Here is a 26932-nt window from a genome sequence, read left to right as displayed (position 1 = left end):
GTTTTTCTCCTTGCTGGTTTGCCTGCCTGAAACCTGGGTTGGAAAGAGGTGGGTTGGGTGGCAGGTTCCATGCTTACATGGCATCTACTCAATAGGTCAGCAAGAGAGAGGTCCAAGGCCAAGCAAACAAAGAGCACTCAGATCTGGATGCTGGGGGATGGATTGAGTTTGGCAGAGCCAAAGAACCAACAAAGAGTTAACTGTATCTGGAGGAGTAAGCAAGGGGAAGGTCCAAGAAAGTGCACGTTGCCAGAAGTGAGACCTTTTTTTGCAAGGCAGATGTGGTTGAGCATCCTTGCCAAGGGAAGAGTTAGGCTATGTAGTGTATGTACTATGTGCTTGGGTGTGTACTATACAAGAGGAAATGTCCTGTTCCTGTAAAGAATCTGTTGGGATGGGTGAAGCAGATGCTGAACAAGCCTCCTGACCTTGAGATTCCAGCCCACTGAATTCAAAAGTTACTGTTAATCTTGTGTCTGTGTAAATCTACTTGTAGATCTGGATGGTTATTGTCTTAATGCAAGAAGTAAAGTAGAACTATTATTTAACTTTGGTTCCATGCAAATAATAAAATTGTTTGTCTATTCCTAACAAGCAGTTGATCTTGGGTCTTACTGTATCTAGGGACAGGGGAATGTCCCTTAGAGCCTCTGCTGGTTAGAGAATTAGCAGCAGTTTGGTTGAAGAGCTTTGAATAGGAAGTGAATAAAAACTGACAGGGACCTGAGTGGGAGTTTCCTATGAGATAATTTTTCCAACTTAGCACTAGCCACTGTGGAAAAAACAGGGATAAGCCAAATGAGCTACAGACATGTCCATGAAACTGGTGATTGGAGGGAGTGAAGACCTGTGGTGTCTTCAGCAATGTTACACCAAAAGTCTCAATTCCATTTGGCAGTGTTCAACAAAACATACTTATTTATAGAAATCTATGTGAAAGAAAAAATAAATTTCAACTGTAATAAGTTCACCCAGCCATGGCAATGGATGTGTATGAAATACAATAGTGATCAAAATAGTTGTAACTATAAAATAGCTTGACTGAAATTATGCTCCTTAGTTTTTGTTCTCCGGCATGTTAAAGTATACTCCAGCTAGCTGACTAGTACAAATAGGACAGTGTTTCTCAAACTTGGCAACTTTAAGACATGTGGACTTCAACTCCCAGAATTCCCCCTATGCTGGCTGGGGAATTCTGGGAGTTGAAGTCCACATGTCTTAAAGTTCCCAAGGTTGAAAAACACTGAAATAGGACCATACCAATTTAGTACTGGGAAAGGAATTTGTATCAGCATTACACTATCCAGTGGCCCATCTCTTTTCCAATTCAGTGGAAATCATTAACGATGTGGCTTAATAAGGCATGAACACACAGACTTACAAATCATTGAATCATATACCCCAAGATTCAGATTGTTCATGTCAGACCCCCACAAATTAGAAACACTACTGAAATTAAGGGGACTTTTCATAGTTCAAAATTTCATGTGTTCTTTCTTCAGTGATAGACAAATATCAACTACGGTAAAACAACTCTGAGGCATTATATCACATATGCAAACTAATGTTAGTTAAATTTGATGGTGTAAAGCTAACACGGTATAATAATTTAAGATTTTTTCTACAATGCTTCCAGACTTTGAGAACACTCATTGCATCTTCAAGAGGGAGATATTTTTGCAAGCTCTGCATAGACCCTGGCCAAAACCAACTGTTTAATATGCCATTGAAAGATAGGAGGAAGAAACCAACCACACATTACATGGTCTGTGTGATTATTATAAGTTCCATTGCTTTGACTGGGTCTGTTCTAAGCATGACTAAATCTAGATGCAACTTCATGGGCATTTTAAATATCCATCCATCTGCCCATCCATTTTTTGTAGAGCCTCTTTCATGTCATACTTGACTCCTGGTGACTATTTCTTTTTTGTCTTCCATGACAAAAAAAGAGTAACAGCTCATTAATACATTGGAACAGATAAAAGAAAGAAGCATAATGCAAGTACAAGTGTATAAACTTCTACACATTGGTTGAACAAATGTAATTCAACCAACTGGATGTTGTCTTTTTTTACTTTGTTCTCAAAGAAAATGAACAAAAATAAGGTTGATTCTTCCTTTGTCTTCCCTCTAATAGAGACACTATACTACTGGAAAGTGTTCTTGTCCTATTGGACTATCAAATGTCTGGCATTGCCTTTTCCTACAATATCCCTGTACATTTCCCAAAGCATTCAATGAAGGTTGGGGAGCCTGTAATGGAATGTATCTACGAGAAAGACAGTGATGGGGGTACATTCCAGAAGGGGAAAGGAGATAAGAGACAATGCAGTCCACAGTGGGAGCGTGGGAAGAGTAAGAGATTCAGAGTAGCCACTCCCTAGAATCTCCCAGGGTATATCCACTAGTTGCTGTAGTATAGATTTAGTTTGGCACAATTCTGTCTATAAGGTGTAAGCAAATAAAGGAACTGTACTTGGCTGGACTGTTTCACCATTGTTCTTGGGCTGAGCCCTCCAGATAGAAACTGGGGAGGGTTGTAATAGATGGAAGTGACTATAACAACAGAGTTATGTCTTAAGACTTTCTATTAATACCCTGCCACCATTGGATACAACCTAATGTTTGCATCTTTTTTTTCATGACAGCTGCTTTTCAGTTTCAATTTCCATAATTTTATGGGGGATTAGAGCTGAAAATTTTTGTCTCTGCAAAGGTCAGACAAAAAGATACGTATAGATATATTTACTGATTACATGCTGGGTATCTCTATATTTAGTCTGGCAAAACTTTCCAGGAAATCCCAGGTACAAGTGACAGGAGAATATTAATGGTGTTATAAAGATTTTTTTTTTTTAAGTGTAAGGTAGGTTCAGAAAGAATCAAATGACACAAAATAATCAGGAGTCCACAATCATCATGCATGAACATTGCTTCTGGGTTAATATAATATGGAATCTTGGTCCCCTGAGAGTCTAACAATGGTGACAAATGTCTGGGCTATCTAAAGAAGCAGTAAAGGAGAAAAAGGGTGACCTTGTACATTGTAAACATCTGCCATGGACCTGGGATGGAGAATGTTCACTTGATTCTGATTCAGAACAAAAACAGTCTTGGCTTATATGAAGGATTATTTTTTCTTTTATTTGAAAACATTATACAGGCATTACATTGCCACAGCCAGTCCATGTTGGAGCATGCAAATATCAAAACAGAAGATAATTTGTTCTCAGTGAATATTGTGGACATTCCTTGTTTTTGGTTCTTACTTCCATTTGTAAGTGTCAAAATTAGTGTGCTTTATTATGGCATTTAACAATTAAAATCCTACCCATGGGGTAAAATTTATTTTTATAGCTAGCTTGATAATACTAATGTCATTTTAAAAAAGAGAAAATACGACACACTGGTTGAAATGTTAATGGCACAAGTTAGCAATATCTAAAACTATGTACGGAAGCATCTTCATCTGACACAGTGACGCAAAACGTCAATTGCTTGGTCTACCTTGGTTGCTGACTGTATTCTTGAGTTCTTAAGTTGAAGACAAACCAAATTGTCACTACAGTTTCCATTCAATTGCTGAACTATATCAGCACTGACAGGATAGCTGAATACATTTTTTCCCTCCAGGAACTGGTCCATCCATTTTCCTGTGAAGTCAATGGTTAAATTGATAGTGTAGCTACTTGCTGAACCAAAAGATCTTTGCTGATGCCCCCCACAGTTCTCAGAATGGCAAGAAATTATCTGTTCAGACAAAGTAGCCCTCTCAGATGGACCTCACTTTTCATTATGTGTCTATCAATTTATATTGGCATTTCATTTTAGGCAGTAGATACACTTAACAACAATCTTCAATGTTCAATTATAGAAGAATTGGACAGAAGAAAGCCTACTGTCCAGGAGCAAAACACGTGATTTATAAGCAGAAGGCAGGGAGGTCAAACTCCATTGTCTGCAGGTATAGGAGCTCGGTGGACTGGCAGATCTTTGCCCAAGATGTGTTGCCAGCCAGAGTAAACATTATTTGGGTTCAATGGAGCAATAATGATTCAATATAAGGCAGCTTCCATTGTTAAACATTCCAGCCTTCCACCTCCCTTGTCTACCCCTCCTTGCCCCATGCAAAAGAATAAGTTGAAATATTTTTTTGGCGGGGGGAGGTGAATCTCTCAATGGTGGCATTCCAGCCTTTGAAAGATTGCAACTTGCAATGCTCTGTTTCAGTAAGAACACTTTTCAGTGAACTGAGAGATGCCTCCCACCCAAGTTGCTTCTACTGAGACTAATCTACAAATTAGTGTCATAAGAATGAGCTATTTTTAAAAAAGAACCTACAACAACATTTGGCTTACAAAATAAATACTATAAATAAAAGTCTTCAAAAGTTATGAAAGACGAATGCTTAAGCAAGAAAATAAAGACATGAATTCTTCAATAAGTCATTAAGATCAAGCATGGGACCACAGACTCAGAGAAAGGTATTTAATTGGTATAAAAGGTAGCAAAAAGGACTGGGAGATGGCAATGCCCATCAGCTGACTTCTGATTTTTAAAACCTGAGAAAACAGTTAAGGCCCCTGAACACACTTAAACCCTGTTCTTAGATACATCCAAGCATATTCAGAATTAAAGCCTACATTTATCAAGAGAGACTTGATATAAGGAGTCAAGCCAATATTTAAGCATCAGTGAAGGATTAGATCAGTGATATTTAAGCAGTGCCTGGAACTCATGTAGACCCTCAGGAATGATATTTGCTCTAAATATAGAAATGATCACTTGGCAGTAACATTTTGATTCTAACAAAAAAAATGGTAGATTTGCACAATTGTTTTATAGCTGAGATTTCTAATTCTGCTTCTTTCCTCTGCACAGCAGTATACTTCACCCAACAGATGAAAGACTGTTGCAAAAACTAATGCAGAATCTTTGTCACAGAATAATTTACAAAATAATCTTAATAAATTGATTTTTCCCTCGTATGCAAAATTTAGCAGAAAAAAAGGCCACTTTATAGCACTGGTTATGCAAAGAGCTACTGCTTCCACCCAGGTATCTCAGAATGACCCAACCTGGCACCTCCCAGATATAATGGGACTTTAACTCCTAGAATTCCCAACTAAAATAGTCAAATCCTGGGGCTTCTAGTTTTATATCTGGAGAGCAGCTGGTTGAGAAAAGCTGCCAAGAGCCACTGTTGGATTCTTCTTTGTGCAGAAAACCAGTGGGGGCCATGTGAATTATAAACTAGGTGAATCGGGGTGAGCAAACTTACTTCTAGGTGTGTTGAACAGTTCCCATAATCTCTTGCCATTGGTCATGCTGTCTATAGCTAAGGGGAGTTAGTGCTACAGCGTGTCAGGTTGCTATCTGAGGGCATTAGATTGTAAAGAGGAATGTGTAAATGTTCCATGTGCATAAAGTTTTGCACATGGAACAGCTTATTTCAGGTGGTTCATGCCTGGACCAAATCATATGTTTCAAATGTTTTGGTCTGTGTACAGAACAAGGCAGGGCAGTTTTATTTTGAGTATGGACTGAAACATGATTCCTCTGGTCAGAATTGACTGGGGAGCCTAAGAATGGGAAAACGCCAAGGCTGAAGGATTTTTCTGGCACTGGCATATGCAAACATCAGATGTAGCTAGAGGGGAAGGAGAAGGGAAAGCCCTGGGAAGATTGGGATGAGGGTGGGACATTAGCTGTGGGCTGAAGAGAGAGAGGAAAGAGAAGGAGGGTGCTGTGGTCTGGCCCACAGGCCACATGGAAGAGTATGGGAGAGAGAAGGCAACATGCACCGATCTTGTGCTCTTCGCTCTGTGAAAAGTCACTCTGGGATTCCTTTGGATTTTGTTTGGGCTGAAAACCAGAACAACCAAATGTTCCAGGTTTTCTTTCTTCTGAACCAGGCCTGATCCAAAATGGTTCAGGAGAACTTCTGGAACACAATTATTTGAGTTTGAAAGAAAACATGTTTTCAAGTAGTGCACACCCCTAGTTCTGTACTACCATAATTATACCTAATGGAATTCCAAAACGGAATACTGCATATTTTCCTCTCCCCATTTCTCTGTGAATGTGTGAAAGCATAGTCACATGATGGTGCCATAACATGCAGCTCTCACAGGAATTATGATTAATGTGAAGACCAATTTAAAGAATGGACTTCATTAATATAATTTTCACATATAAAAATGCAGTAGCTTACCTTGACTGCACTGCAAACTGCAAGATTTCTGTACTAAGAAGATAAGAAAGAGGCCTCTTGGCAAACTAAGCTCATTCAAGAAAAATCCAGTACCTCTAGAGCAGTGTTTCTCAACCTTAGCAACTTTAAGATGCCATGCTGGCTTGGGAATTGTGGGAGTTGAAGTCCACGTATCTGAAAGTTGCTAAGGTTGAGAAACACTGCTCTAGAGCCTTATCTCTGCTCTCATTCTCTTGAGGTAGGTAAAATAGTATTTTTATAAAGCTGGGCATGCTTCAAATGTTATTAGGAAAAAGTGCTCCAGACCTCTTGCAAACACAACAGCTCTTTGCTGTTTATTAAAACAAACATGTTTCCTCAGGCTTCTGAGTTAGCCTAAAAAAAGATCCTGCTGCTTTAATGAACCAAATAATTAAATTAGTGCATCTACATTGTGAGGCTTAAAACAGATGTATCTTTTTTTTCAGGCTCACTCAGAAACCTGAAGCCAGTCAGCCGACCAACCAAGTTGGCTCTTAACGAAGAGCAGAGAGGTGCTGTATTCATACCACCGAGGATCCAAAGTACTTGTTCCGATTCATTTTTGAAATGTGCACAGCCCTAGTATTTTTGTGATCAACTATGTAGAAAGAGTAAGTTTTAAATGAAGTTATTTGATTCTTCCATTCTAACAACACATCTTGAAAAGTTTTCCTATCATTGAACCAATAGCTATCTTGGTTTTCTTTCAAGAACTAGAGGCTCTAGAGAAATCAAGGACTTTTTTGTTTTTCGTTCAGCTTCAAGGCACACAAATCAAAGAAGTATCTTTGTTCTGATGTTAAAAGACAGGAGATGATCCCAGGATTGCCTGTGACACTATGAACATCTAAGTATTGTGCCTCTTTTTCTTTGTAAGAACTATAGCCATAATCCAGCCCAAGCCCCTAGTTATGAAAACTGAATGCCATTCAAGTGAGTCCAGTTCTGTGTAGGTGGGAAGTGGGAGGTATCTTGAGAACTGTTGTGTCACCAACTTCTTTCAGATGATTACATTTCTGTAATTTGTAACCCTTTCTTACATTTCTGAATACATAATTATAAAAGAATAGATTTGCCCAATATTCTTGAGGGAAATAAAGCTACTGCTGAGTTACTAAACTAATTTTGTAGAGAGGAAAAATCAGTTGTGTACTTTTCCTAACCCAGTGGTAAACAGGAAATGAGGCTATATTTTAATAAAGCAGTTTGAGCATAATGCATGAGCCACTGAACAGTGACCAGAGGAATTTGGTTAAGAAAAGGAATATGCAGTCCCTACTAGGAGACAAAGGATTTAAGCAGCCATTGCATCTGGAACCAGGAATGGACTAGTTTCCCTTCCTTGCCTACATTATCTAGCACCATTTATCATTTGAACCCTAGTGAATCCCACTGTCTCTACAGTAGTGGCCAATGCAACCAGAAGGGGGAACCATATGTGTGTGTGTGTGTGTAAAAGAGAGAGACAAAGAGAGATGCAGTCACAATGTCAATCTTGATGAGAACTATAACATTAGAGCTCCAATACCGGAAATAATGAATATTAAGTATTATTATTGATTGAAAGCAAAAACAAACAATGGACAAAGATTCAGAAGAAATATCAGTCATGTAGATTTTTCCCCCCTAGAAATATGGTGTAAAGCATAAAAACTCTAAACATATTGAGTTCTAAACAATTCACATCTGGCCAGTATCAGATTGTGAATGAGAGCAGCACAGGTCTGCTGTTCCTGTGTTCCTCTCTTGGACAGAATGTCTATAAAAGTGTTCCATTTTTTTTTTTTTTAGTAGCAACTAAATTTGCGAAGAGCGAGAAACTTGTTTGTATCTATAAGGTTAAGACATGGAAAGTGGAAATGTAATTTCCTCATCAGCAAATGGCAAACCTCAGCTGCCCGCAGTATTACTGTAAAAAATATTTAAAAGGTCAGTGTTTGACTACTATACTATTATGCACATATTTTTAAAAAAGGTTAAAAAATTTATTTTCAACCTATTCCTAGAATAGAGATGAATACTGGTAGCTGTCCATCCATGGCTTCCCAGAACTTCTTCGGAGCCATCTTCCCCAACCTTGGCCTTCGAGAGGCATTGGAGTGGAACTCCGAGGCAGCTTGGCTGGAGGTGACAGAATTCTGCCCAACACATCAGGAAGGCCCAGGTTAAGAAAGGCTTCAGAGAATGGGCAACCAGGTAGCTAAGGTAGCTGAATGAACACAATGGCACTAGGGTATAGATTCTGTGTACCTCAACTGGACAAAAGTTGATAGGGTCTATGTACATATGGCCCTACTTTGCTTTTCCCTTGTTGCATTAAGTGCTAATTACCAACAGTGATGTTTTTCTTACTTCCTATACTTATAGTCCCTTCCACTAGCAATCGGTGATCACATCCCCATTCATCCTGAAAATACTCAGAGGTTTTCAAGTCTTCACTCAAACACACTAAACAGGCCCTATCCAACACCTACCTCTTTCCCTCCCACTTCCCCAAGCCAAAAATAGGAGGTGAGGAGCAGCGGTGGCAGGCATTTTTTCAGATGCAAAAATTTGTATCTTTTCCCACTGGCTACTTGGAATTTGAATATAGATTTGTTTTAATGTTCCAGAAAGTATTTGTCACTGAGGAAGAGTACTCATTCTTGGTGGGAACTGGTGTGCAGAGTGAATTTTCCTGACAGGGATTTGGGGACTTGTAGTCAAGTCCCAGATCTCCAGTTGGAATCTACCCATTGATTGGAGCATTTGACGCTGTCTTGTAAAGTTCTTTTCCCCAGGTAAAGGTGGGTGTGTGGGGGTTCTTATTTGTTTTTGTTTTGCTTTGGAAAGAGGGAAGTGAAAGGACTGGTGGGAGCTTTAGGGGTTGAAAAGAACTGAAGATAACCCATCCATAGTCAACTGTTCCAATTCTCATCTAGTATTCAGTTCTCACCTCATCCCTTTTCCCCATCAACATCACCTGCATTGACGTTCTTTTTAAAGCCCATCTAGGCAAAACTGCACAAAAATATTTCTCAGTATTTCATTTATTTTCTAAATGAAAAATGTATGAATGTAATAGTGGAAAATAGTCTACCAGTGTCACTTTGCCTGCTCGGTTAGGAAAAATATATCTGAATGAAGAATTATCTTTCAGAGTTCATCCTATCTGTTAGATATGGTGTTCCCAAACAGTCAATCTTTGGACAAAAGACACTATAAACCAACATTTTAAAAACCATCTCCAATATCTTTTATGTCATAGCATCTTGTGACTTAAATGGCATTTCTGCTAAGAATCAGAGCAATTTAAGTCATCTTCATTCTGTTCAGAGTCCTTAATATTGTACTGTTGGTTCAGTGTTCTATATGGAAAAGGTTAGTGAAGTGACATTGGGAGACGCCTGCCCACCAGTTTCCTTGTGATGTTTCCCCCTTCCCTCCCCCCACCTCAGAATCTACTGAGTCTTCTGCATTTCTCCAGCACACTGCAGAAGAGTCTTAGGGTAGGTAAGGTAGATTTTTGATTCAGATATGGCACTGGCCAAGCCTGTTTGCCTCACCCTCAACTGAGTGTGCCCTCTACAAGATACATATTGGTTCTATTCCAGTGGAAATTTGGAGGTAGGCAAACTGTCCTTCAGGAAAGTTTCCATACCATTTCAGAACTTCTTAAGAAAACCTTAATGAGATTTCCAGATTGAAAAGCACTGCTCTAAGTAAAGGGCTGTGAGTTACAGCTTCTAGTCAAGGATTCTTGGAAAGATTTTAATGGTGGTGGTGGTTGTTTTTAACAAGCCTCCCCTGTTTGCTACCTTGCAGCCGACTGGAGTAACTGCATCTGGAAAATACCTTTCTCTATGAATGATACAGAGATAATGGTGATACAAACTCCACCAAGGGTGGCAAGGGCCTGAGTTTAGGCGACACGGACATGAGATTCTTCTTCCGTTTCCTGGCCAAGGCTGGTGTATGTTACTGAAGGTTCTAGCTGCCCAGTGGCTGGCAAGTCTACAACAGGTCCTGAAGGATTTCGGAACTGCTTGTACACCCGTGGATCTTGGGCAATGTATGTGGATGTAGAGAAGTACAGCAACAGGCCAACAAGGATTGTGAAGAATGACAGTAGATAAAGTCCTGAAAACTAAATGGAAAGAAGAATAACATTAGTCAAAAGGAAAAAAAAAAAAAGATCACAGAAAGCAGTAAGTGGACACATATTTGAGTTGTACGCAGTCATATAAAGCTGTTCTGTACCAAATCAAATTAAAATTCAGGGCCATAAATAGGCTACTTACAGTGGGGCAAAAAAGTATTTAGTCAGCCACCAATTGTGCAAGTTCTCCCACTTAAAAAGATGAGAGAGGCCTGTAATTTTCATCATAGGTATACCTCAACTATGAGAGACAAAATGGGGAAAAAAATCCAGAAAATCACATTGTCTGATTTTTAAAGAATTTATTTGCAAATCATGGTGGAAAATAAGTATTTGGTCAATATCAAAAGTTCATCTCAATACTTTGTTATATATCCTTTGTTGGCAATGACAGAGGTCAAAGGTTTTCTGTAAGTCTTCACAAGGTTTTCACACACTGTTGCTGGTATTTTGGCCCATTCCTCCATGCAGATCTCCTCTAGAGCAGTGATGTTTTGGGGCTGTTGCTGGGCAACATGGACTTTCAACTCCCTCCAAAGGTTTTCCATGAGGTTGAGATCTGGAGACTGGCTAGGCCACTGCAGGACCTTGAAATGCTTCTTACGAAGCCACTCCTTCGTTGCCCAGGCGGTGTGTTTGGGATCATTGTCATGCTGAAAGACCCAGCCACGTTTCATCTTCAATGCCCTTGCTGATGGAAGGAGGTGTTCACTCAAAATCTCACGATACATGGCCCCATTCATTCTTTCCTTTACACGGATCAGTCGTCCTGGTCCCTTTGCAGAAAAACAGCCCCAAAGCATGATGTTTCCACCCCCATGCTTCACAGTAGGTATGGTGTTCTTTGAATGCGACTCAGCATTCTCTCTCCTCCAAACATGACAAGTTGAGTTTAGACCAAAACGTTCTACTTTGGTTTCATCTGACCATATGACATTCTCCCAATCCTCTTCTGGATCATCCAAATGCTCTCCAGCAAACTTCAGGCAGGCCCAGACATGTACTGGCTTAAGCAGGGGGACACGTCTGGCACTGCAGGATTTGAGTCCCTGGCGGCGTAGTGTGTTACTGATGGTAGCCTTTGTTACTTTGGTCCCAGCTCTCTGCAGGTCATTCACTAGGTCCCCCTGTGTGGTTCTGGGATTTTTGCTCACCGTTCTTGTGATCATTTTGACCCCACGGGGTGAGATCTTGCGTGGAGCCCCAGATCGAGGGAGATTATCAGTGGTCTTGTATGTCTTCCATTTTCTAATTATTGCTCCCACAGTTGATTTCTTCACACCAAGCTGCTTGCCTATTGCAGATTCAATCTTCCCAGCCTGGTACAGATCTACAATTTTGTTTCTGGTGTCCTTCAACAGCTCTTTGCTCTTGGCCATAGTGGAGCTTGGAGTGTGACTGTTTGAGGTTGTGGACAGGTGTCTTTTATACTGATAACAAGGTCAAACAGGTACCATTACTACAGGTAACGAGTGGAGGACAGAGGAGCCTCTTAAAGAAGTAGTTACAGGTCTGTGAGAGCCAGACATCTTGCTTGTTTGTAGGTGACCAAATACTTATTTTCCACCATGATTTGCAAATAAATTCTTTAAAAGTCAGACATTGAGATTTTCTGGATTTTTTTTCCCATTTTGTCTCTCATAGTTGAGGTATACCTATGATGAAAATTACAGGCCTCTCTCATCTTTTTAAGTGGGAGAACTTGCACAATTGGTGGCTGACTAAATACTTTTTTGCCCCACTGTAAATCAACTGTGTGATTGTTTTGTAACAATAAGTAAGCTAGAGTAAGTTAATTAGTTTTTACTCCTTTCAGCTAACGATCACTACCATTTTCTAGGAAGCAAATGTTCTCAGATAAAACCTTCAGAATTTCAATTGCAGAAGTAAAAATCCAGTGACTAAAACACAAAAGAATCAGAAGGATCATATCAAGTTTATGAAAAGATGGTTAGAGTTTCTTGATAAGGAAGTGTTTCAGGTACCCTGAGAACCAATCATGAATAGATAGGAAAAAACAAACAAACAAGCAAACTCAGCCTGGTTTGATTTTTGTGTATGGGTGTGAATAGGTATAATAGAGACTTTGTACATTTCTATGAGGAATGTCTACAAAGTGGTGAAACACTCCATTTCATTTACTGTAAACATCCCTAAACACAGTGGGAGGGGGCTTTTTTGAGCTGCAAATAGCAATCAGTTCCTTCTTTCAAAGTTGTCTATTTTTAATGTAGTACTATAAAAGCTCTACATATGTACATGAGTCTCTGTGAGCATACACGCACACACATGCAGCTCCTCCCCCAGACCTACATACAGAGCTGTAAAGAAAATAACGTATTGCTACCTGTGAGAACTAACTAAATATCATACATGTCAAGATTAAAATGAAAATCAATAGCATCAAGCTAAAAAAATAGTTTTGCTGTGTCCACATTGAAAGTTCTTCACAGGAAACCAGGCTGTTCCAAATCAAGCAGAAAAGATCCTCAGAGTCTCTGAATAAATAAGGCATGACTAAGCGAATGATTCTAACTATGCAGTTTTTCTTGAGACCACATACATTGCCTTCAAAGGTTCCTTTGAGTCAACTTGCCTGCTGGAAATGGACAGTAGCCCACCACAAACCTAGTTTTCACTGTGAAAATCAAATATGTACTGATTAACTAGCATACGTGAAGAAAAATGGAAAACCTGTTCAAAAAAAAGAAGACCTTTTGCAAAACAATGCAGACTTGGTTTTGGACAAACAATCTGCTAATGATAGAAAATTACAATGTTCAGACTATTTCGTGGAGTCATTGCATATTAACAGAAATACAGCTACCTGGAGTTTATCTTTCATTGTTTGATACAGCCACAGGTCTTTATGCAAAGCATGTATGTGTATGTGTATATGTGTGTATACTGTATGTATGTGTATACACGCACACATACACACCTGATAAGTTGACAAATGGTTAAATTATCTTAAAATGCACGCATCAACATACACAACCATCCACTCACACACATGCACAGATGCCACACAACCACCAGCTGAAAGTTTTGATGACATCTGCACCTACTGCAGTTTCCACAGTTAGACTGTAACTGGCTCACTTCAGAAGAGAAGAAACCCTACAGAGGAAAGTTCAAACAATGTCAGGGAGAGGCTGTTTAGTGGACAGGCCAGTTAATTCTTTTCCTCTTGTAACATCTCACTTTTCCTTCTTGTGACATCTCACCAGATGATTTTGTGCAGCCACCCTATTGCTTTGGCAGCTAAAAATATCATGTCAAACAGCAGTAATGCTGAAGGGCAGTTTTCACCTGGCATTGAATTCAGAAAGATAAGATCGGTTTTGTGCAGCTTTCTGCTGTTATGCATATGAATGATTTGAATAATCCTAGGCGTCCTGATCATAACTGAAACTGTGCAAGATAGAAAACAAGCTCAGTATTGTGATCTCTAAAGTACGACTGTGAACCCAACCCTGCATTGAGAAAGAAGCTGCTATGGGCCTTCAGGTCACCAGAACTCCCTCTCTCCTCATTATGAATTTCTACAGGACAGGCCTTGCAAATAATGGGAATGGCCAGGGAACCTCAGCACTGCCAGCATCTGAAATCAAGGAACTAAGCCTGGTAAAGATCAACATTTTAAGGCTGGGAGTGGCTGCATTCCTAAGTACATTATTTGGGAGTTCAATTTGTTAGCAACAATGCCTTCACCTTATGTAATGGTCTGGATATCTTGCTCTTGACTCCCTGGTTGTTATCCCTGACTTCACTTGCAAAATGGACTGTGTACCTGACCATCAATGTCTCTCTACAGGGATACTACATTTCTGCTGGGGTGAGCTTGGCTTCCTGCCCTCAGATACAGAGAGTCCAGATCCTCATCTATAGCATATAGAATCCATTGGCATTCATGCAAACCCTGGAGAATTTCTAGATGAACTGTCTTATCAGGCCAATGAACGATCAGTGATGACTGCCTCTTACTCTGGTTTTGCCTGACAAGGATCTACTAATGAGTTATAAGAGAGGACTGGGGCAAAGAGGGTCCCAAGATTATTAATCCTGATAATGGGTTTTAAATGATAAAGCACATACTACTACTGGAAGTATTGCTGGGAGTCTAGATGGGGAAGCACAGAGTCATTTGGCAGAAACTGGAAACAGGCATCTCTCTTCAGCTCTCTTACAGCTCCCTTCTCTAGGTTGGTGTCCTCCATGGGTGTGGAGACTATCAGAATCCTCAAGCCAGAATCTCCAGTACATTGGGGAAAGGTATGCTGCAAATGTGTGTCCCCTGATGCGCTTCTCAGTCAACTCAAAGCTGTGTTAGTGCAGAAGAAGCTCCTGCAGCTTCCCAACATAATACAGTATGTATCACATGGACTCTCAAGGCAATTATTTCTGGGTCTTGTTATTTATCTGCTAGAGGTAAGTGCCAAGCCATAAAGAACTTTATAGGGTACAACCAGCATTTTAATCTGTACCCAGAAGCTGATAAGAAGCCAATACAGGGCCTGCAGAATAGGTATAATATTTGGCCACCAGTAAACATCTATGAGCGCCCAGGGCACTGCATTTTGCACCAACTGAAGCTTCCAGGTGGTTATTAAAGGCAGCCCCATGTAGAGCATGTTACAATAGTCTAATCAATTGGTGATTACGGTGAGAGCCACTAGTCAGGTCCTCCCATCTCAAGTAAGACTGCAACTGGAACACCAGCCAAAGCTGGGCAAAAGCCCCCTGGCCACAGCTTCTACCTGCTGATCCAGCAGGAGCTGTGAGTCTAGGAAGGCCCCAAAGTGATGGACTTGTTCCTTCAGGGGCAGTGCAACCCTGTCCAGAGACAAAACAGGGGATGTAGAGGAACCCCAATGCATAAACAGTAGCTTCATCTTGGTAGGGTTCAGTTTAAGTTTGTTCTTTCTCACACAGCCTCCAGGCACCAAGAAATAAACAACATCTACACACTATTCAAAAGAGACAATAGAAAAGAAAACAAAAGACCAGAACATCTCCTCACAAGCAATCATCAGCCAGATAAGCAGTGATTACCACCAGGCATACAATCAAGCAGTAAACAATACTCTAATCAAGGAATTACCAGAGGAAAAAACAAAAACAAAACCCCCACCCCACCAACACTGGCAGGGCATGCCACAGTATATAAACAGAGAGCAAACCCCATTCCATTCCAGCACTGAAGATGTTACCTAGCTGGGTAATGAAACGTTTGCAAGAAAACAACCAAGCTCAGAGAACTCCAAGGACTCCACAGTTCAATCCTGAGCTACACATATTTGCTTCTATTGAATGCAGATTTGTAATGTGACAAGTTGGGACTTGAATAAAAAGAAAACTACTTCCCCTGTAGATTGTTTTTAAATTTTGTATTGTATTTAAATATTGTAAGCTGCCCAGACTTGCTATTGTGACATGGGCAGCCATATAAATCAAAGAAATTAAATACATAAAATGTACATAATGCTAATTCCCTGGATTTATATTTTGACCATGCTTTAGTTCTGCAATAAACAAGCCGCTATTTCCAGAACTTTGCACACTTTTGCATGATGAGATTTTCCTTATGCACCCATAGTTCAACATCACAAAATCCTGGGTGTGTATATGTGTGTGTGTTCAATTTACTTATATGTAGTGCACATGTGTGCATGAATAGAGTATACTTTATAACTTGGTGTAAATGCTCAATACACACATAAAACATTTACATACTAAAACTATGTGCATCAGCCCACATGGATGGAGTTTTACTTTCTTGGATCTTTTAAAGAAATCAATAGCAACTCAGGGGCTAAGTGTTAATGTAAGGACACTTTCTTCTCTTCTTAGTTAGGATGTATTGTTAATTAATATTAATGGCCTCCACATCCAAGAGGATCTGGGATTATATTTAAGCCATTACAGGTAGTCCTCATTTAGCAACCATAATTGGGACTGGCAACTTGTCATTAAGTGAAATGAAAAAGCAACTGTGCTTACCATCTTACTTCAGCTTTCCTTTGCTTTACAGACCTGCAAAGGTCATAAATGTGAGGCTTGGTCAAAGAGTTACTTTTTCATTACCATTGTAATTGTGAATAGTTGCTAAATGAGGATTACCTGTATCATGTTCAAAGTAGTGGGTCACGCAGCACTTCTGATTTGAAGGGGCAAAGATGTTCTGGAGACTGTGCAAGTGAGCAAGCACATAACACCAGGTAAATGGCCAGGTAGAAATATGCTCAAGGGGGAAAAAGGAAGAGAATCAACATTGATTTTGTAACTGCTTTCCTTGAGGCTAAAATATTGAATTATTGAATCCTACAGCCGCCCACTACTGTCCCAGGCTTTAGACACCCCTGACCTAAAGAAAGTCACTGCTAAATAATTATGAGTCTTTTTTTGTTTTTATTGATATTGGGACTGGCAACTCAGAAACATGTCTAAATAAAGCCTTTTTCCCCCTTCCCATTTATTGTTTTTCTAATGTTCTCTTGTATTCACTGTATCCACACGCAGTGTTGGTGGGCGCCTGTGTTTCCCTTGGCTTCAAGGGAAGTTCAATTTTAATGAAGTGTCAGTTGCTGGTAGTAATCAATGGTGCATTGCTATCTTGGAGGCTGGTGGGGCTCACCATCAGGGGTACAGTAATGGATTCAGCTTGGGCCTTTGGCTTATTCCTTTCCTGTTGAGTCTGACAACAAGCACATACAGTTGAGCTATCTTGGGATTCTGCTCTTTTTCTCCCCCATATACACGGGGTGAATTCCCCTTCAGAGTTGGGCAAACGGTTTGCAGCAGCAACTCATTAACTTCAACCTGAGTGTAAATGTCCCTCCAGAAGAAAGCAGCGTGGAGAGGTTTCTCTAAGAGCTTGCTTTCTTCTGACATTGCTTTGCATCCAAACTTTTAATTGTAGATGATGCTCATACCAGCTAATACCCACTTTTTATTGCAGATTTCTTCTTGACCAGACACTGCAGACAGTATTTGTGTATGAATACATACACACACAGATACATAATATGCATTAGGACACATCCTACCATGCAAAGGGAAAGAAACTGTGTATTTGTGGGTACGTACTTCCATATCTCTCTTCATCTCTTTTGTTCCCTCTGTTGTAATCCTTCAAATAAACTCTGAGAAGCTGGGAGATTCTAGAACTGGAAGGGTGCCAGAGATCTCAAAGATTGGGATAAATAAAGGGAATGCCAGACCAGATCTCATGCATTGATAGCTATATGATGAGACAAATTCCACTCAGGGTATGTCTTGTTGGGAAAAGCAAACTGGTTTCATATTATGTCTTTTTCCTTTCTTGAAAGGAATATCCCTTTTCTTCCTCAAATCAACAGAACTCAGAGCAGGTCATCTTTAGCATTTGGCACTGATAAGGCTAAAAGTCATTTAGTTTTAAAATTATTCTTTAGCCATAGAAACCATAAAAGGTTTAGGCGTGATGTGAGATTGTCCTGAACATTTCTTTTCAATTTTAAAGGCTGAGTGATGTGGTGTAAAGTCCTAAATTGTATTAACAATAATTAATATAATTGTATATTAAAATATTTCTGGGTTAAAAAAAAAAGAATGAATCCATTATCTTTTACTAGGGCTGATGAGTTCACGAGGTTATTTCACATTGCTAAATGGTCAAGTCATGTCGTTAATTTTAGCCCCTTAAATATGTGAAAATGTTAAGGGGTCACAGAAGAGAGAGAGAGAGGGAGGGAGGGAGGGAGAGAGAAAGAATCAACTTCTGTTGGATAGTGGCTATAGGCAGGAAGCTTGGCAGGCAGAGAAATTTCAAATGGTTTCCATATCTTATTGGCCATAAAAATCACTAACAGTCCAAAGGAAACCTTACCTAATCTTGTGTCCTCTATAACCCAAGTTGGCTGTACTTGCCAGGAAATAAGGCTACTACAAAGCACCACAAAGTACAGAAAGGTGTTTTGGACTGTGTGGGTCCTATCTTAGCACACATTGGATGCAGTGTAAGCCCCCCTGCAAACTCTGAAGCACCTATTTGCCCTTAGATCGAAAGTGCAGCACAGCCTTTCAAGGTATTTATCAGCACCAGCTTAGGGAAAGCTGTTTTAGACATCAACAAGATTTCAATTTTCCTAGGTTTTAATCTCAGCCATATTCACAATAGATTGTTATATTAAAAAAGAGACCCGGTTCTTTTTGGTTTTGAATGTGCTATATTTCAAATTTATGGAGTATGTGATTTAAAAATAGTTAAGTAACAAAGATAACAAGGAAGCAACTGTATTTATATTATGCATTCATATCTCATTAGAATAATGGCAAATAAATGGCTCAAATAATGTAATAAATATTATCTACAATATCTCAACACTACAAGCTATTTGTTCCCCTACAAATCTGGTTTTTACAATGCCATTCGAACAATATGTAAGCGTGGCTGTTAATGTTATCTCCCAAACTCTGTTAAGCCTTTTGTATGGTGTAAGGGCTTTTCTTCCAATTTGTTACAATGCTAATTTTTGCAGCTGTTATAAGAAGGCTAACACCGTGGAAATCCGTGCTGTCTCCATGATATGGCAAATAACAGGGCAAGGTCTTTAAATCACAATACTCATGTTTCTTTAATTGCTCTTAATACTTATTTTCCAAAATGCAGAAATAATAGAATCTTGCTATTCACAGTCATAGGAAACTATCTCCAGATGTCTGGCGGTTTTTCTGCAATCTCCTGTTATATGAGACCAGAGTCCACAAGCAATTTTCCCTGTTACCAATTTTGTGAATAATTGAATGCATTCTCATTTATTAATCCACATTATCTTATCCTGTCTTCTATTTTTCTTCTTTTCTCAGGGCTAGTAATTTCATTCATTGTGGCACTCTAAAATGTAACTCTATGAGTCCAGGATGGATTCTCAAATGCCATACCACAGACACCATGGGTGGGTATCAAATCAAATGAGAAGGAGCAAATTCTGTTTGCTCCGTCTCATTTGCAAAATTGACTCCTGATGTTTCCTTTGCTTCCAGCTGGGAAATAATTTGGCCTCCCAGCCTGAGCTAAAGGAACATCTCTAGTTGTCATTTCTGAAAACAGTTTATTAATGAGTTAAATGAGTTTCCACTATCTTGAACACTAGTAATTCTAAAAAGTGAGCAACAGCAATAATCAAAGGAGAAACAGGGATGCATCCAAGATGCATTAATAGAAAGGCTTCCACTTGTGCAAATAAAAAGAAATAAATCCTTGAGCTGAATGACTGCATTCAACTAGTTTTCTTGGTGGTGTTATGAACTGGTTTGGGATCATCTTCTTCCCATATGTTTTTTGGACTTCTTGGCAGCAGGACGCTCAAAATTCACAACTCTTCCCTACCTACAGCAACTCTCCGGACTGTATCTCTCCACCCTGTTGTGGAGAGTTGACCTTCAGAAGCAGGTTTTTCAGTCAAAAGGAGAGTACAAGCGGATCAGGGGACTGATGAAAATAGAACATTCTGAGATGCTTTTCAATTAAGGGAAAGTCACTATTTCTTTTAACATCAAATCACAGAGTTTGAAGGGATCTTAGAGGTCTGACTGCTTCCTCAGTGCAGGATCCACTATAGCATCTTGGACAGATGACCATCCAGCCTCTTTTAGAAGGCCTCTAATGAAGAGAACTCATCATTTCATGTGGCAGTCTGTCTCACTCATATAAGCTCATATAATCAGGAAATTCCTCCTGTGGTCTAGTTTCCCTGAACCTGCTTCCCTGTAGTTTTAACCCACTGGTTCTAGTCCTGCATTCTGGGTGAGCAACAGAGAACAAGTCCACTCCTTCTAAGTAACAATTCTTCAGATTTTGAAGATGGCTATCATATGTTCCCTTGCCTGTTTTTTGCATAAGCTAAACATTCCCATATCTTTTAACTGTTCCTTACAGGGCTTTGTTTGCAGACCTTTCACCAACTTGGTAGTCCTCTTCTGACAGGTAGTCCTCACCTGTCATTGTCCTTTTTGAACTTTAGTACCCAGAACCAGACACAATATTCCAAAGGGAGTCTGTTCACAGAAGAGTTGAATGGATCAATTACTTCCCATGATCCGGACTCTGTGCTCCTTTAATGAATTATTAAAGCAAAAGTCTTATACAAGCTTGGGAAGATCACCATGAAAGAATTCTGTAAGATAAGAAAGCTCACCCATATGTTATCTTGGATTGTATGTGTTGAATTCTGTCATGTGGCGGTAAGGTAATAGAGCCCTGCTAGGTGCAGATCTTCCATACAAAGCCACAACAACATAGAATTGACCAGAGTTTATATAAGATTGAAGAGAAAGAAGCAAACACATTGAAGATTTATTTTAAAATGTATTCATTTATCTCCCCCCTTCTGTTTTATGCATGCACTTTCACCTGCTGACAATTAGTCCTTTCTGTAAAAGGTATGAGAGAAAAACTCAACTCTCAGATAGCAGCAACCAACAACTTGCCACACTGTATACCTAAGTAGTTTCATAATTCAGAGGTAGGCAGATGTTTTCTATGCCATGATCCAGTTGTAGTCCTTGACACTGCCAGTTAAAAGAGTGAAATAGCAGGAGATGTAAAACACTTCTGAGATCTTGAAATGGGGCTGCCAATCAGAGCAGACAATATTGGGCTATATGGAGCAATAGTCTAACTTTGTATAAGACTAATTCCTATGTTTCCTTTGGCTGGTATTTCTTGTTTTTCTCTTCAATGATCTGTTTGCACAAAATCCAATTAAAGCATTTGTTTAAATGTACATGAGCACTGAACAAAAGCCTTGAAAACAAAACCCCTAAAAGTGCCTGAATTGCATTTTTTTTCATTCTCTGTAGCATCTTTCTCATGTTTTTCTACATCAGACAAAAAAAAATTGTAACTGCAGCTGTTTTGTAAATTATCTATTGATTTTCAAAAGTAAAGTCTATGTTACATACAATGATAAATCTCTAAGATTGAATATACAGTGCCACAGTGTCAAAAAGCAGAATCAACTGACAGTATTAATTCATGCTTATCTTTTCCTATGAAGAAAAGAGCAACACAATTTATTTGGAAAAAAAAAACTTGGAGGCAACATAACAATTATACCATTGGTAATACCACATAAAATTCATATAATTTAAATAAAAACAAAAATATAAACTTGTACCTATATCTAAAAATACACACCGAGGGATGGGCAGTCATTTTTGTGGTCTCCAAGGACCACAGGAAGAGTGGTGCTTAAGCAGTCATGTCACCACAGGAAGGGAGGACCAAAATGTCCTCAGTGTTTTGGAAGTTGAAAGACGAATTAGCTGCACTAAGCTTAGTTTAACCTACTTCTATTAGCCTTTACTTTGAGAAAATGTGACAAGTTGCACCATCAACACCCAGCACAGTAATCTTGGGTGGTTCAAAGGCTCAAAAAGTATCGTGATGACATACAGAATATAGGATTCCATTCCTGCTCTAAAGTTATTCAGTTTTTCCTATGTACCTGAAGATATTTATCAACATCACCGAAAGATCTGAGTGAATGACATCTACTCTTGCAAAAATAGATGTCAGACCAGATTAGCCTTACTAGTATGGGGAAAGACTTACAAGGATCAAATTATTAATTCACTAAGGGAATGGTTACTTTTAAATGAGTTTTCAGGCACACATAGCTTCAGTCCATTAGGAGGGTAGATGGGGTCTGTTAACAGAGAAACTAAGCAACATTCACCATCCATGTAATTTTTCTAGAAAATTAATATTTCTGACATTTCTTAAGCATTAACAATTAGAAATGAAAAGTAAAATGCTTGAGATGAATACTTCGTTACTTTCTTGCATACCATTGCAGCCTATTTATGCAGTGCAGTTTTTGACTAAATATGGCAATTATAAATTATTCTACAATTCACAGGTTTGTGATTTATGAATAGTAAATTGAAATCCAACAACATTTTACCCAGCAACCTTTGGAGTTTTTAGATTACTACACTGTCTTCAAAATGATGTTGTATGACAGCTTTAGCTGCTGTTTCACAAAGCAAAGCAGAAGTATTTTAAAAAGGACTCAGCTGAAAATCCATCAAGTTTCCTTGTCTTGAAAATTATTTTCTTCAATAGTTAATTGGATCCTTGGAAGTCTGATTCTCTATTTTGACTTGATTAAAAGCATTCAAACCTTTGTTTGCATTTACACTTAAACATGAGTACACAGCACTGCTTCATAGAGATGATGAATAGTGTGGCAAATACGACTCAAAACTATGGGGCAAATGTTACCTTAAAAATAATTTGTAAGGGCAAAATTGTAAGGGCAAAAAGACCTAGAAAAGATGTTAATGTGAACAGCTATATCCTTGATTCTCTCATGGATGAATTCCAAGTAATTTTGGCGACAAATCCAAGCCTATTTCAGATATTCTACCGTATATTACTGAATGGACCTGGCCTCTGGACAGGCATTAATAGTAACACACATAGGAAAAACAGGAAGTAGTACAAATCTGACCCTTATGCTGTTGCTGAATTTTGCATCATGTACTGCTTTCTCATGGGGTCTAGAGGGAAAGGTCTCCCACTGGTTCTATCCTAGTTGAAAGCTAATTAGTCAAGACCATCAGCCAAGCCATTCCACAACTCTTTATTGTCTGAGTAAAGGTCCAAATGGCAGCTACTTACATTCCATGTATGAAAGATGATTATAGCAATTGCTGAAACTCGCTTCAGCAATGGTAATAGGACAATGTCATGCACTGCACCTGAAGTCACCAAGCTATTTAGAAGTACATGGCAGGCTGCATAGCAGAAAGCACTGGCCTTCAGCCTCTTGTTACTGCTTTCTATCTTTTACCTCAGGCAAATGCCACTGTTTGCCCAGTGCTTGTCATGTTTGTTACAACAACCAACATAGAAAATAACAAGAGAAACCCAGTATGCAGATCGGTTTTACTGGCAGCTTGCAGACTGCACTTTTATCTACTCATGGTTCCTTTTATCCTTTTATCTACTCATTACATTCTACTCACAGATAATACACTGCAACTCCTAATAGCACTGGCTTCATATAGCCATACAAATGAAAGCCAAACTACATACATAATGCTATTTCTCTACTACTTTGAATAGCATCTTGCAATTCTTACTGTTTTGGTCTACTCTGACTCCTTTGAGTCAGAGGCTGAAAGGCCTGATCCAACAAGCTATCACCTGGGGAGCTGGCAAGGAATCAATCAACCAAACAAATGAAGGAGGCAGACCAGGGAGATAACAAGCAGATACAGTGAGGCAAAAAAGTATTTAGTCAGCCACCAATTGTGCAAGTTCTCCCACTTAAAAAGATGAGAGAGGCCTGTAATTTTCATCATAGGTATACCTCAACTATGAGAGACAAAATGGGGAAAAAAATCCAGAAAATCACATTGTCTGATTTTTAAAGAATTTATTTGCAAATCATGGTGGAAAATAAGTATTTGGTCAATATCAAAAGTTCATCTCAATACTTTGTTATATATCCTTTGTTGGCAATGACAGAGGTCAAACGTTTTCTGTAAGTCTTCACAAGGTTTTCACACACTGTTGCTGGTATTTTGGCCCATTCCTCCATGCAGATCTCCTCTAGAGCAGTGATGTTTTGGGGCTGTTGCTGGGCAACATGGACTTTCAACTCCCTCCAAAGGTTTTCCATGGGGTTGAGATCTGGAGACTGGCTAGGCCACTCCAGGACCTTGAAATGCTTCAGTCGTCCTGGTCCCTTTGCAGAAAAACAGGCCCAAAGCATGATGTTTCCACCCCCTGTCTGAAGTTTGCTAGAGAGCATTTGGATGATCCAGAAGAGGATTGGGAGAATGTCATATGGTCAGATGAAACCAAAGTAGAACGTTTTGGTCTAAACTCAACTTGTCGTGTTTGGAGGAGAGAGAATGCTGAGTTGCATCCAAAGAACACCATACCTACTGTGAAGCATGGGTGTGGAAACATCATGCTTTGGGGCTGTTTTTCTGCAAAGGGACCAGGACGACTGATCCGTGTAAAGGAAAGAATGAATGGGGCCATGTATTGTGAGATTTTGAGTGAACACCTCCTTCCATCAGCAAGGGCATTGAAGCTGAAACGTGGCTGGACCTTTCAGCATGACAATGATCCCAAACACACCGCCCGGGCAACGAAGGAGTGGCTTCGTAAGAAGCATTTCAAGGTCCTGGAGTGGCCTAGCCAGTCTCCAGATCTCCCATGGAAAACCTTTGGAGGGTTTTATACTTATTTTCCACCATGATTTGCAAATAAATTTTTTAAAAATCAGACAATGTGATTTTCTGGATTTTTTTTCTCATTTTGTCTCTCATAGTTGAGGTATACCTATGATGAAAATTACAGGCCTCTCTCATCTTTTTAAGTGGGAGAACTTGCACAATTGGTGGCTGACTAAATACTTTTTTGCCCCACTGTAGTTTTAGATTCTGGCAGAGCACTAAGCCCCAGGATGTCCCAGCAACTTTGAAGGCCAGAGCAAGATAAGCTGCTTGGTTACATGGGAAGCAAGGATAAGGCCCTTGATTGAGCTGTACTTGCAACTGGGGCTTCTTAGGAACAGCTCTAGAACCTTGCTCACCTTTAGAAACAACCCTCCATCATTGGGCCTGTGTTCATGTATCCTTGCTCTGCTCTTGGGCTCTGGTCTTTATGATGTGGGCCAGCTTGTGGAAGTCTAGCCTGACACAGACCATTCTTTTTCTCTGCTGTTGCCTTGCTCCATCTTCCTGGAGCTGTATGCCATTGGCTGCCTATTTCCATCCCTGCATCTTGTCTCTTATAGCTATAACTCCAGATTGGACTTTGTGGACTTTTAGCTCTGGATCCTTGAAGTCTTGGTTTCAACCTGCATCAGCACTGCCAGCACTATGCTCTGGCTACCAGACAAGATCTCACCAGGCATTCTACCTGCCTTCTTTGTCATTTGAATTACAATTGCATCTTCTTTCCTCATTGAAAGAAGGGAAGGATGAGCAAACCGGAGGGCTTGCAGTTAAAATAATTGACTTTTGCCTGAAGTGAAAGTTCTGTGGAATAACACTAGATATGGTGTTGGATAGGAAAGGTAGACATCATGAAAGGTTGTACTAGTAGGTGTGGAATGAAGTATGAGATGTGTAAGGCCATGGGAGAGACAGAAGGAAGTACTTCTACCAGATCTGAACTGCAAAGATCTGGACAACCACAAAATGAAAGCAAAGAGTGAGTATGTTCCCTCTTTGTTGCTGTCTAATGGTCGTCAAGGTTTGGGGGTGGACCACCACAAGGAAGTTCATCAGTATCTTCTATGTGGTCCTGAAAAACAATGAAGGTGTAAGCTTAAGAAAGCATGTTCTGCCTCTTTCAGTTCTGAAGGACAGAGGAAAAGGCTCTGAACTATCTAGATTGCCATTTTTCAGGTGTTCCCTGAAGGATGATAAAGAATGACTCTTTAGGACTTCTATTCCAGGAGTTTAATACTTAACTATTTCTGATGAACGATGAATCCTGCTTTGGTAAGAGTATTTCTGATGGTAGTGTGAACAAAAACCAGCACTAAACTGCTAGAGGATATTATCTATTGTGGTTTTGCTGTGTGAGAAAAGATTAATAGACGATGCTTGGCCATTGTAAGTGTGCTAGCAAGATCAATTATTAATTACTGAGAGTTACAGTTACATGTGATTTTATAAGACCAAATTCATTCTGAGTGTTTTTTTGAAGGGAACTTACTTTCTTAAAGCATAACTCCTAAGTCATTATAGTCTAATAAAATATGAATGCAATTCCCCACATTATAAATAATCTCCTCAATTATTCATGAGTCATAATGCCATATTTCTCCCTTCTTTGCATTCATCATCTTTGCACCAACATAGCCTCTGGCACTAATAAGTGCAAGGCACATCATAAATCTTGAAAAGTTCAGCTCTAATGGTAAGTTAGGATGATTCAACCCCTTTGAACACTAAAATGCTTTTCCAGTTAATTTCCAAAGCTCAATAAAGATAGTTCCTTACATTTTCTTTGATTTCCATTTTCTTTGCTATAGGTCAGATGAGAGAGACAGCAAAGCCCAGCAACTCCGTGAAAGCATTATAACGTTGTGTTTCGGAAGAGATATTAAAATGCTGAGATGGTTCTAATTAACCGTAATGCCATTTGCTCCCCCCTGAAGAGAGGCTTTTGTCCATTGGTCAACAATTACAAAAGAAAAGGGATGATGTAGCTGAGGAGAAGAGCAGCTGGGCTGAAACCAGCGCAGGTGGAAAACACGCAGAGTAAATTATCCTCAGCATGATAATTAACACAAGCAATTTAATATTAATGCTTTATGCCTACAGCGATCAGGGATATTTTCACTCCTTGTACAAGAACAAAGCTACGGATTACACCACCACAGGAAACTGAAGGCATCTGCTAGATACAAGTTGAAAATATCACATTAAGTTACTTGCAATCCACAACATCCAGGTTATTCAATTCAAAATTGGAACTCGATTTTGTCCAGCTGCAGAAATCTCAAAATGCCCTTATGCAGCAGATGTGCTTAATA

The 26932-nt window shown here is 39.5% G+C and overlaps 1 protein-coding gene across 1 annotated transcript in view; it reads right to left on the bottom strand.

Moving 5' to 3' along the window:
* Positions 1-3133: 3133 nt before the first annotated feature.
* SLC35F1 (solute carrier family 35 member F1) overlaps positions 3134-26932 on the bottom strand; it is a 216407-nt gene continuing 192608 nt past the window's right edge. Inside the window, exon 8 of the mRNA XM_088139919.1 lies at positions 3134-10364. Coding sequence (XP_087996045.1) covers positions 10140-10364 — 225 coding nt within the window. The 3' untranslated portion in view covers positions 3134-10139. The remainder of the gene's footprint in view (positions 10365-26932) is intronic.

Source organism: Python bivittatus, unplaced genomic scaffold (assembly GCF_059951505.1).
Source record: "Python bivittatus isolate LINGU-HERP-01145 unplaced genomic scaffold, Pbiv_v1 ctg000020_np1212, whole genome shotgun sequence".
NCBI lineage: Eukaryota > Metazoa > Chordata > Lepidosauria > Squamata > Pythonidae > Python > Python bivittatus.
This window is presented reverse-complemented; position numbering and strand designations above follow the sequence as displayed.